The 12,961-nt window shown below is 33.8% G+C and overlaps 1 protein-coding gene across 1 annotated transcript; it reads left to right on the top strand.

The window, feature by feature from the left end:
- The first annotated feature begins 1,930 nt into the window (after positions 1 to 1,930).
- Positions 1,931 to 2,941, top strand: LOC145060373 (uncharacterized). The gene has a single exon (XM_079008055.1). It carries the CDS (start codon positions 1,931 to 1,933, stop codon positions 2,939 to 2,941), a length of 1,011 nt encoding a protein of 336 aa, XP_078864181.1.
- The last annotated feature ends 10,020 nt before the right edge of the window (positions 2,942 to 12,961 follow it).

Raw genomic sequence — 12,961 nt, 5'->3', positions numbered from 1 at the left:
ACGGTTATGTATTTATGGTTTCAGGTACTTCCGATTGCAAAGGGAAGGATTCGGCCTGACTGCACAAGATCCTCTAGCGTTTTCACATTGGCTATTAATGACTTTTACTCTGATGTTAAAATAATTTAATTACTATAACTGGGTTTGGAACAACTCAATTGTATCGTTAAGTATTTTTAAAATGAAAATTTTATTCTAAATTTTTGGAACGTTACAACATCCATATAATATAAAATGATTCTGAAATGGGTCATTCCGAAAAAAATAGTTATTTTCCAAAAAAATGTAAAAGCATATTATTTTTCAAAAAAACACCAAAAATGGTTAAATTATTTAATTTCACTAAGAAAATGTTTTATTAGCGGACAACTACTAAAAACAAAAGCTTTTAAATTAAATCCTACCTTGAAATATGCAACATAAAGAATTTCATAAAAAAAATAATAAATAAAAATAAAAATACCAGACGTTCTTTTGTTTTAAACAGGCTTATGTCCCCTCCATTTTACTATTTTAGAGACTGGTTTTGATATCACGGGGTATACAGATCTTTTTATAGTGGTGGAATGTGCCTACTTTCCACTCAAACTGTCACAATTCTGCAATTGGTTTGATCGATTTGTTTTTATATTTAAGTTTGCCCACTTCACATGTTTCTTTCTAAATTCAATCCCAAAATGTTAAATTCATAAATTAAACGGTTTGAATAAATTAGGTTATAGTTTATTAGTTATTTTCAGTCGAAATAAGCAATAAATAAAGAGGAAATTATTATTAAAATTAGTTTATTTAGTTTATCCTTATCATAATAAGCTGATTTTTAAGGATTCTTATTGAAACACTTAAAGAGTGTTTAGCTTAGTTTTTTAGAAGCCAAAAGTTCTTTTTGAAAAAGTCATATTTTCCTGAGTTTTCCAAAAAATTGATTTTCTTTCTATCCAAAATTCAAAAGTCGCTTTTAAAAGTTTGTCAAATATCTTTTACCTTTGATCTTTTCCTAAAATGACTTTTGATACCCCATAAACTTATTGTATTGTGATAGAAATAACCAATAAACAATAAACGATCTTTTTTTTTCTCTATACAAAAGCCCTCTAAGTATTCAAATTCATCTCAATCATTTACATAATGGAATAATATTTCAAAAATAAATAAATTTAAAATATGGTTATTACTTAATGATATATTTTTAGTTATTTATTAGTAAGACCATCTACAACTTATAGTTTTTTTGAATATTAAATTAATAGATGTGTAGAAAATTTAAGTAAATGCTCCATCTTAAATGGTCTCATTTCGGAACTCGATATTTGAAAAACTATTTGATAATCTAATTTAAATTGTATTTCTTTTTTTTTTTTTAAATGTCTAATCTAAATTGTACTTATGTCCAATAAATATTGTCAAAAATAAAATTTATACATGGCATAAGATTAAAATGAAACAGCTAAAAAAAATCCGAAATTCAATTTGGTGGTGATCGTCATTAATCGCAAACCTAATAGCATATCTCATATTACATCTCATCACCTCATAAACATTACATTAACTTGGTAAAACATTATATGACATAAATAAAATAAATAGAAACAAACATAGAAAGTAAAGATAAAAGCAAAAAGTTGTTACCTGTTTGTCTTTCGTCTGTTGAATTTTTTAAAACAGAATTACATATTACATATGCTAAATAAAAAACACTCATTTCATACTACAACAAATCAAACAATGAATCACATTCAGACAACAGATGCCAACTTTGGGTTTCTGAAATAATGAGAAAGGTAAATGGGATTATGGGACCATATAAAGATAGGCATCACTCTGGTCGTGTAGCATAAACAGGAAATTTCAAGGAAACAAAAACCCAATCAATCCACTACCCACCACCTACACCATCTTCTTCACCTGGAACAATCCAACAGAAACCACCATGGATCGAAGCGAAGAAGATATGAAATTCGTTGGCTTCTTCGGCATCTTCAAACAATCATTCAAAACCATCTTCTCATCGAACAAAATCTTTGCACAAATCACTCTCACCTTAATCCTACCTCTCACAATCGTGTTTTTAGCTCACATGGAAATCTCCCGTCATTTATTCTGGAAAATCGAGAGCAATTCGTTGGTGTCCGAGAGTGATTCCTACTATCGAGCCCGAGCAACCGCCGCCGATTGGCTGTACTACTGGCTATTCAAAGTCGCATACATAACCTTATTCGCCGTCTTCTCCCTCCTCTCCACCGCCGCCGTCGTCTTCACCATCGCCTCCATCTACACCGACCGAGAAGTCGTTTTCCGAAAAGTTATGACAGTCGTTCCGAAGGTCTGGAAACGACTCTTTGTCACTTTCGTGTTCATATACATCGCGTTCTTCATCTATAACGTAATTGGAGGTGTTGTTTTGGTTATAATCAGATCTATTTTTGGGTATTCAGGCATCGGTATAATCCTTTGGTTTATCATCGTCATCTTATACATCATTGGTTTCTTATATCTGAGCGTTGTTTGGCAATTGGCTAGCGTCGTTACTGTTCTGGAAAACACCTACGGATTCAAAGCTATGAGGAAAGGTAAGGATCTGGCGTATGGGAAGAAGAAAGTGGGAATGGGAATTGCATTCGTGTTGTACGCATTTTTGTTAGGATTACTTATTGTGTATGAGTTGTTCGTGGAATACGGTGGAGAAATTTTCGATTTGGCGATGATTTGGAGGGTGATGATCGGAATATTATGCGGGGTTCTGATTTTGAAATTGTTCTTGCTGTTCTTCGTCACCCAAACGATGCTTTATCTAGTCTGCAAATCGCATCACCGGGAAGTGATTGATAAGCTTAGTTTGTCGACGTTTTTAGGAGCTTATATGGGGGAGACGGTGGTGTATCCCGCCGCCGGCGAGGAAATCCAGCTTGGGAGACCTCAATCGCAATCTCAACAGGTTTGATAGTAGCAATCGAGTTGTAAAAATCTACGCTATGTGCTCAAAGCTAAAAGTTAACCTTAAAAGGTGTTTAATGAATCTTATATTTGGCTTTGAACTTGGAAGTTGTGCATTGAATGTTGGATTTTAATTAAAGCTGCAAACATCTGAATGTATGTTTAAATACTGAAACATATTTATTTAGGTTGATGTTTAAAATGGCAAGAATAGTTTATATTTGGATAATTTGTCTTTCAGTTCCATACAAAGGTCATTTGATTTATTTATTTTTTTAGTTTTCATTACATTGTTATATGATAGACTTCAACTAGTTAAATTAATATTGAATCCTATATAGTGTCAGCTGTTCCATTTAATGACAACTTTTTTCATTTAAGTATGTATTTAATGATGCAATAAAAACATAAAAAAAAAAAAAATTAATTACATTGAATATACTTCAAATGTAAGTGACCTAAAAACAAATTGTATATTATTCGTTATTCTTTTTGACATTAAACCTCACTTGGGCATATTATTGGTTATTATTTGTAACATTAAACCTCACTGAGGCACCCCAATGATGTTTTTTTTTTCCTCTTTGCTTCTGGTCTTAAAGTCATTTACATAAAAGTAAGTTGATAGACATTGGTGTGGACTTTAGTGAAGCGAAAAATTTAATGTGTCTAAGGAATTCTCAATCTCAAAGGGGGTCAGGCAGGGGGACCTGCTTTTACCGTTCCTCTTCATCGTAGCTATAGAGGGTTTAAGTGCAACCATGAAGGTTGCATGCGAGATTGGCGTCTTCCAAGGTCTAGCACTACCAAACGGTGCACCAACGATTTCTCACTTGCTATACGCTGATGATACGCTGTTTGTAAGTGAATGGTCAAAAAGAAACATAAAAAACCTTGCCAAGGTCCTCCATTGTTTCTACGCTTCTTCCGGTCTCAAAGTAAATTTCGATAAATTCAAGGTTTTCAGTATTCACGCTGATATGCAGGAAGTCTCAAGATGGACCACAACTCCTAGTTGCAAACTATCCTCTCTCCCATTCACTTATCTCGGGGTTCCAGTCTTGGCGAACATGAACTTAACTAAAAATTGGAAACCAGTGACTGAGAGATTTCATAAAAAACTGTCCATATGGAAATCCAAAACCTTGTCGTTTGGTGGCAGGTTAACACTTGTACAATCGGTCCTGGGTTATCTACCAACTTATTATCTCTCAATATTTGTGGCTCTGGAAGGGATAATTGAGACGTTGGAACGAATTCGTATGAAGTTTCTATGGGGAGGAACAGTTGGAAAAAGAACTATACATTGGGTCTCTTGGGACAAAGTCATCGCCTCTAAAGACGTTGGTAGGCTTAGTGTTGGTACGATTAAATCCCTAAACAGTTCCCTCATTATGAAGTGGTGTATCCGAATCAATATCTCTTTGGGCCAAAGCCATATAAGGCATGCATAATCCAAACAAAAAACCTAACAACCGTTATGCAAGCAAATATATATCAGGTGTGTGGAAATAAAAATTGTATACTTAAAATGATTTTTTAATATATAAATACCTTTCAAATTGTATTTCTTTTTTAAAAATACAGAAAATACATATTTGTATTAATAATACAAAAAAAGCCTATATTTATATTGAAAATAGAAAAAAAAATCCACATTAACATCAAATATATAACTTTACGTTTTTGGAAGTTTAAAAGATATGTATCTATATATTATATACTTTCAAAATTGTAAACATATATTTATATATTGAAAAATATGAATACGTTTTAAAAAATGTATGTTTTTAAGTCTATAAATACGATTGCAATGTAAAAATATGTTTTTAAAGGTCTACATACTCTTCCCAAAATATATTAACCTTTAAATATGTTTTTTAATCTTTAAAAACATATTTTATATCTTTATAAATATAATTATACCTTTGAAAATGTAACTAAAAATAATATACACTTATAAAAAAAGAAAATAGTGATAATAATAATAATAATAATAATAATAATAATAATTTCTATTATTATTATTATTATTATTATTATTATTATTATTATTATTATTATTGCATTTAAATTATTTCATTAATATCCTCCATAGTAAATGAAAATCTTTTTGCCACATGTCACACTTTCATTGATTTGGCCACATGTTACTTTTTGGTTATTTTCAATTAATTTTTTTCCATATGACATTTTGTGGTTTTTTTCATTTTATTAATTTCCACATAATATTTAAATGTAATAATTAATTAAATGCATATCAATTTTATTAATTGACTTCCTTCTAATTTCAAAATTTTTAAATTAATGTTTTATTAATTTCCTTTATTTGATTTTAATAATTCAATATTTTTCTATTTTTTCTTATAAATTCAAAAATTTCAAATGTTTAGAATTTAATCTGTTTTTTTAAATGAACTCATGTATTACATGGGTGTTAAACCTAGTACTATATATATATATATATATATATATATATATATATATATATATATATATATATATATATATATATTAATTTTTCGAAATATGGAACATAAAAGATATGCAACTTAGTTGTATGATCCTTGCTTTATGAGTTGGAGGTGGTGGGTTCGAAAACCCCTTACCTTATTGTGCTTGTAAGTTTTATAAAGGAGTAAAGCAATAGCCAGCCACGTCATCGAGTCTGCCCACGTGGCATGCACGTCAGCAATACCGTCCACCCAGCACATGAGTGGCGTGCCACATGTGCGGGTGACTGACTAAAAGGGTAAAACCGAAAAAAAAAATTGCAAGTTTGCGGCATTAACGAACCAAAATTCTTTCAAAGGATAAAACCGTAAATTTTTGAAAAGCTTAAATGTTTTTATGACATTATCCTTGGTTTAAATTATCTAAATTTGCAAATACCAAATTTCATTGATTTAGGTTTTCCACTTTTGAAAATTTTGTATGTATATTTTTGTTTTTTAGTTCCGTAATTGTTTTGTAGCTTTTAATTATTTCGATGTTTGTAGAAACAAATGAAACAGTGTGTATATATTATACACAATTAATATTGGTTCTTTGTACATGACGTTGAAGTATAAAATGAATACGTTGATTTAAAATAGTTGGTTATGTAAATTCAAATAAAGAGATATGTATTGGGAGTAATTAGATTATTGGTTTTTAATAGCAATGTTTTAAAAATCGGTTTTTGAGATGAACCAGTATGGTGACCGGTTTACGGTTTAACCGGTTCGACCGTCGGATGAACCGGTTTCTATAGTTTTCATGTTTTTTTTTTCTATTTTCCTACATATATATACATATATAAATTATGAATTTGATACTTACTATTTCAAACATTAAAAATACACATATAAATATGTTGATAAATTCAAATACATTAAAATAACACATAACCATAAGTTTTAGTGTTTATATCAATTCATATACTTCAAAAAGAAAAAAAAAATAAAATATAATACCGAAACGAAATATAGTTTTAAATGAAACAAACACATCAAAAAACTTTATAACATTTACCATATATTTTTATTTAGAGAAAACTAAATAGAATTGAAAAAAATCACCAAAGTTTATTATATAAATTATTTTTTTTTCATATGTTTTTATTCGGTTTAACCGGTTTATTTTGACCGGGTCAACCGGGTTTTTCTTAAAACCGGCCGATTCAATCCGGTTCAGAAATCAATATAAAACCGGTGATAGTTGAACCGCTTCTTCTCCCGGTTCCTCATCCAACCGGTTCGACCGACCGATTCATACCGGTTTTTAAAACATTGCTTAATAGTCATCGATGGCTCGACTTTGATTAATGGTTCTACCACATGAATTTCAAATGAAAATGGATTTTTGTCAAGTCAATCCACTATCTCCTTTTCTTATTTTATTTTGGTCATTGAGGGATTGTATATTTGTATATTTTCGTCAAATAGCCTATAAAGAAAAATATTTTTCATGGTGCTTAGCTAGTCAGTTTGAGTTTGATGCCGGAGGTAAGTAGATCTCACATTCTTTATCCATGTTGATGATATAATTGTTCTTAGGGTTTAATCAATGGAAAATGTTAGGAAAATTGTGAGAACCTTGCATAGTTTTTCTTGTCTCAGGTCTTAAAATTATTTTTACATAAAAATAAGTTGTTAGGCATTGATGTGGACTTTAATAAAATTTGCTCGACTATAAGGTTGTCATTCATGCATCTTGGTCTTCCGAACGACTTTAATATGGACACAATTGAAAGTTGAAAAGAAGTGGTCAACAAATGCCCAGATAAATAGTCAAATTGGAAAGTAACTATGCTTTATATCGGAGGTCGTCTTATGTTAATTAATTAAATTCTTGATAGTGTTGCTACTTATTTCATGAATATGTTTCATGCACCCCAAAAACTCATCGCCCGTTAGGAATTGATTTGTAATCAACTTTTTGTTAGCGTATATTTAGGATAAATTAAGCCTACTTGGGTCAAGTGGAAGAAGGTTACGCCAAGTACAATAGAAGGAGTGTTAGGAGTGGAACCTTGTATGCTTATAATACAACTCTTTTTGTAACACCCGTTTTCCCAGGAGTATTATCTAAGGACGTATTAAGATCAAAGTTAGGGTTTTTGAAACAAAAAAACCTTATGCCACGACGTGGTGCAAGGATGCCCACGACGTGGCATGGTTGTTATAGTACGTGTATCTCTGACGGGCTCTACAACGTGGCACAACGAGGGCCACGACGTGGCGGTCACTTGAGACCAAGCCCATGATTTTAGGGTTTACTCCCTATTTAAGCACCTTAACTTTAATTTAGGGCATCCTCTTTAGCCTCCAACCTCACCATTTCGAAAATCTTAGCCCCCTTTGAGTGTTCTTGGTGTTCTTAGCCATTTGAAGGCTCATTTCTCATATTTTTGTGTTGAGCTTGAAGACCATGTTTCTTGAAAAGTGTTTTGGTAAAGATCTCAAGTGTATATCTAGCAAAGGGACTTCATTTTTGGACCATTGTGAGTAAAAAGCTTCACTCTTGATCTTTAGTTTGCTAGATCTTGTAGTTTGATAATATTTGTCTCTTTTGGCCCTTGTACTTTGGAGTTGGGTAGACTCCAGAACCTCTTGAACTTGTTTTATCACCTCATAATCCTATTGGGCTGGGAAAGTTTGTATCTTGATTTCATTCTTGAAGCCATACATGTTTTGGGAAGGTTTTGTACTATTTCGGACTTAGGGTTTAGGATCTTGTCTTGTGGTGAGGTCCCAATGGATAAAGTTAGAAACTTTACCCATTAAGTTATTATGAAAGATTAGATCTCAACTTTTGAGCCTTGATTTGTACGGATTAAGATCTTAATGAAAATTTGAAGGAAACACCTAGTTAACATGACGTGGCCAAGGGATGACCACAACGTGGTGAAATCCAGATCCATGGCCATTTTGTCTTTGGCGTTTCCACGACGTGGCCAAGGAGGGCCCATGACGTGGCGTTGAATTTGAATTTTGTTGACCATTGAGTTTTTGACCAAGTTTGACTTTAGGTTTTGGGGGTGTAGTTTGAGATTTGGTCCCTAATTTTTGTATAGGTTACATGTAGTATTAGTTATTGGATCCGTGAGTAGTGTTGTTGTTCGCTAGACTACAAAGTGAGTTTTCTCACTATACTTTGTATTTTAGCATGTATCCTTATGTGTAGAATATTGGTATGCAGTAGTAATTTGTTAGATTGGTAGATATGTAATGATTACATGTGTTTGTTGGTTAATGTTTATCTGTTTGCATATATCAACATATTGCGTATGGTTGGGTAAAGGCAGTCTTGCTTTGTGTTGTAGGCTAAGATACCCAGGCGGTCTAGTTTAATGTAGGCCTTACAAGGTGGTCCATCCATACTGTAGGCCCAAGGGAGCGGTCCAACTACCGTAGGCCTTACGAAGCGGGCCAGTAGATTGTAGGCTCAGTAGAGCGGTCCAGGTATCCTGTAAACTTTGCGAGGTAGTCCAACATCCTGTAGGCCTTGCAAGGCGGTCCAAGCATAATGTAGGTTGATGTGTGCATATATTTTATATCTATTGTTGTGTAGGGTGTTTTGAGGGAACTCGCTAAGCTTTGGCTTATAGTTGTGGATTAAATATTTTGCAGGTACTTATCAGATGGCGAAGGTGGGACTGTACAAATGCGAATCAGCAGTTTTATAATCGAGATTCCGCGTTGTTTTCCCTTATAACTCTAATTTGGAAATATTTACTTTGAATAAATGGTTTTAACTTGGATATATTTACAAAAATGGTTGTTTATTTTATTTGAAAATCCAAATTTGGAAATATAGGATGTTACAAGTTGGTATCAGAGCCCTGGTTTGAGGGATTTGTATGAACACTCGTGAGATTCCAAACTCAAACTAAGGATCTGAGAAATTTTTATAAACTTTTTTAAAAATAATGGACCTAAAAGAAGAAATGAAGGTGCATTGTGTACATGTAACACCATGGTTTCCAGGTATTTACTCTTTTAACCTTGTTATAAAGATTTTTGGCAATTTGGTCCAAACGTTAGACATTTGGCATAGATTGCCAAGCGTTCTATGAGAGACACCAGGCGTTTACATGCAGAGACCAAACCTTTATTTTTAGGGTTTACACCCTATTTAAGCATCCTTATGGTCCACAAACCCTTTCTCTCATCAACCTCCATCCTCATTTCGAAAACCCTAAGTGTGTATGAGAGTTTGAAGCCTTGGCTCATCTTTTTTGTATCATTCAGTGTTCTTAATATGAAAAGGAAGATCATTGCAGTGTTAGTGTTGCTCTCAAGCTTGTGGATCTGGACTCTTGTCCTCTTGGAGCATCATTTTGTGGTATAAAGTTCTGAACTTGATCATCATATCTCTAGATCTTGTTTATGTTAGAAGGTTATGCTTATTAGCCCCATTTTATTGGTCTTTTTGGGTAGGAGCTACCTTAGACCAAAGGAGTTGTCCTTTTGGACATTTTAGGGCAGATTAAGTGATAAAAGTGTGATCGTGGACCTTCTTTTCACTCCATGCAAGTTTTGAGGTGTCTTAATGGGTTAAGGAGCTGGAGTTTTAGCTTTTGGGCTCATTGTAACCATGCATGGCCATAAATTTTGCAACTTTATGGCTTTAGATGTTCTATTAGTTGTGGATCTGAAGTTTGGACTTGATATCTTAAGCCATTAAGTCATTGGTTTGGAAGTTGGTGAACAACGAGCAAATGCCAGGTGTTTGCATGTGAACACTCAGCGTTCAGATGCCAGGCATCGTAGGGAGGAATACCAGGTGTTCTATGCAGAAGCTCAATGGGTCGATTTTGGGCGTTGGGCCATTACGGGTTTTGGGCTTAGTTTAGTTGGGCTTGTATATAAAGGGCAAAATGATCTTTTGCCCGTATCATGATGAGTATTTGACTAGACCATAGGTTTGGGTTAAACCCTAATTATTAATAGGGTTTGTTTCCGGTTTTGGTTTGACGTGAGGACCAGCTGTTGGAGTTTGGACTGTTGACTTTGAGCCTTGTTGGGCCATTAGACTTCTGATGTGGGTTTTTTTTTTCTAGTATGATGGACTTTCTTGGATTAGACTCATGATGGGTTTTGGGCCCAATTAGGATATTGGGCCATATTGGGCTTTTTTTGCTATTGGTTTGGGCTTCGGATTTTGGGCCAAGTGAGGAAAGGGTAAAATTGACTTTTACCTTGAGTATTGGGCAGTCGGACTAGGTTTCCAGATATGGGTTGAGGGCCAAATATTTATTAGGTGTTATTTGATGTTGTTAGCACGAAGATTTTCCTGATCGACAGATTGAGCTTTTGTTTGTGATATTCAGCAGCTTGAGGCGAGTCTTCCTTCGCAGTATCCGTGGGTCGAAGGCACCAATGTCGGCCCACTAGTTTATGTTATAGTATGATGATTGTCTTTGTGATAATTTTCAGTTATGCCTGTATTTTCTTGGTGACTTTGTGATTACAGTTATGATATTATTGATGGGTTTTAGCCATATGAACATTCCTATGTGCACATACAAACCCTAATGCTTGGATCTAGGTTTCTCTAATTAAACATGCATTGGATCCAAGACTTCTAATAGCTAATATAGTATAAGAGCAATACAAAATCAGAGTTAGAAGCTTATCTTGAAACACTTGTTTGATCTTCTTGTTCTTGGAGCTTTAGAGTCACAAATGTCACTCCTCTAATGGATTAGAAACACCAACTAGCAAGAGGATGACTTGAGAGAGAGGAGAGGGAAGAAATCGGCCAGGGTTTCTTTTCTTTTTCAGAGGTGCCGATTTCCCTTGCCCCAAGGGTCTATTTATACTTGTAAGGCTCCTAGGGTTTCACCCTTAAACCCTAATTGGATAACTTTTACTCAAAGCAATCCCAATCCTTTCCAATATAAGCCCTTGGACGATTTGTGGCTTATCCTAAGCCCTAGAAATCGTCCAACCCTATCCATAAAGGATTTACAGCCCAAAGTGTAACTATCAAACAATTGACAGTTTATACTCTCTTATTTAATTAATCTCTTTAAGTCACCAAATTAATTCTAATTAATTTATGACTTATATTAATCAAATAACAATATTATTATTCCTTATATTATTCTCATAATATATTAATAATATTTATTCTCTCATAATAAATCATCCTGTCAAGTTGCTATGGTGAAGGCAACCCAAAAGGACCATGCACAATCGAGTCAAATATTTGCCTAATATAGTTGCAGCCTTAGACACTATTCCAACAGTCTCCCACTTGGATAAGTCTAGTAACTATATGCACAAGTACAATTCGATTTGCAATCGTAGCTCTCAAAGACGCTGTCAAACTCTGATCTAATCAATCTTGTCCTTTAGATAAGGGATCGTACAGTCCTCTGTTAGATATCATGCTGACAATTCTATGGAATAATTTGTCTAGCATTTGGTTTCTCGATCTCCGATTCATTTGACATAGAACTTAATTGAACACATCAATTCAGTTCTGACCGGGCCCGGCACATAAGTCAAATCAAATCATCGAGCGGCCGAGATATCGCTTTTACCCTCTTCGGATAAAAGTAACAGATAAACTTCGACTTATATGCATTTACTTATTCATTAATCAACTATACACAACAATGCGTTTTATAACACCAAGTTACTGATGCGTTTTCGCATTATCAATGTACAACCAATTAACAAATAACAAACCATATATCTAGGTTTTAAGACTATATGATATTATCGTCTTGCGATCACCCTTTTATATCATATTCCATAAGGTGATTCCAGCAAGCGCGGGTTTGTTCCAATGCTCAAAACTAGTTCATAAGCACTCATGAACGTTGCAGCAACCCTTTGCTATGTCTAATACCATTTAGAAAATCTACACACCAATTCATGACAATCTTCATTCATATCTACTTCCAACATATGAACGATTGTGGACAATTTGAATAATTTGATTATTCTTAATAAACTCAATTATTCTGGAAGTCAAAACATGCAAAATGAAACAATAGTTAAATAATTAACATAAGACAGTAACATTACTCATAAATAATACTCTTTTATTTAATCATCAAATGTTAATCACATTTATCTATTACACGTTTCTACTATTATCTAATCTACGCTAATATCATCCTTCAGCCCAATACTCCTAGCATGCTGCAAGTGCTTAACCCTACTCAGTCCCTTCGTAAGCGGATCTGCTGGGTTATCCTCCGATGATATCCTCTTCACTACGAGTTGTCCTTCTTCTACACGATGTCTAATGAAGTGATATTTTCTGTCGATATGTCAAGATCTACCATGATCCCTTGGTTCCTTGGTCAAGAAAACTACTCCTTCATTATCACAGAAAATTTCCATGGGCTCCTTTATGGCAGGTACAACTCCAAGGTCACCAATGAAGTTCTTCAACCATATTGCCTCCTTCGACGCTTCGCTTGCTGCAATGTACTCTGATTCGCACATTGAATCAGCTACGGTTTCCTGCTTGGAAATTTTCCAAGTTACTGCTCCTCCATTCAGGGTAAAGACCCAGCCCGACT

Source organism: Lactuca serriola, chromosome 6 (genome assembly GCF_051521515.1).
Source record: "Lactuca serriola cultivar US96UC23 chromosome 6, Lser_US96UC23_V15, whole genome shotgun sequence".
In the NCBI taxonomy this organism is placed as follows: Eukaryota; Viridiplantae; Streptophyta; class Magnoliopsida; order Asterales; family Asteraceae; genus Lactuca; species Lactuca serriola.
The sequence above is the reverse complement of the archived record's forward strand: the minus strand, read 5'-3'. Positions and strand labels throughout refer to the sequence as shown.

Coding starts and splice junctions, on each gene's coding strand:
- LOC145060373 (XM_079008055.1), top strand. CDS start 1,931: ATGGATCGAAGCGAAGAAGATATGAAATTCGTTGGCTTCTTCGGCATC.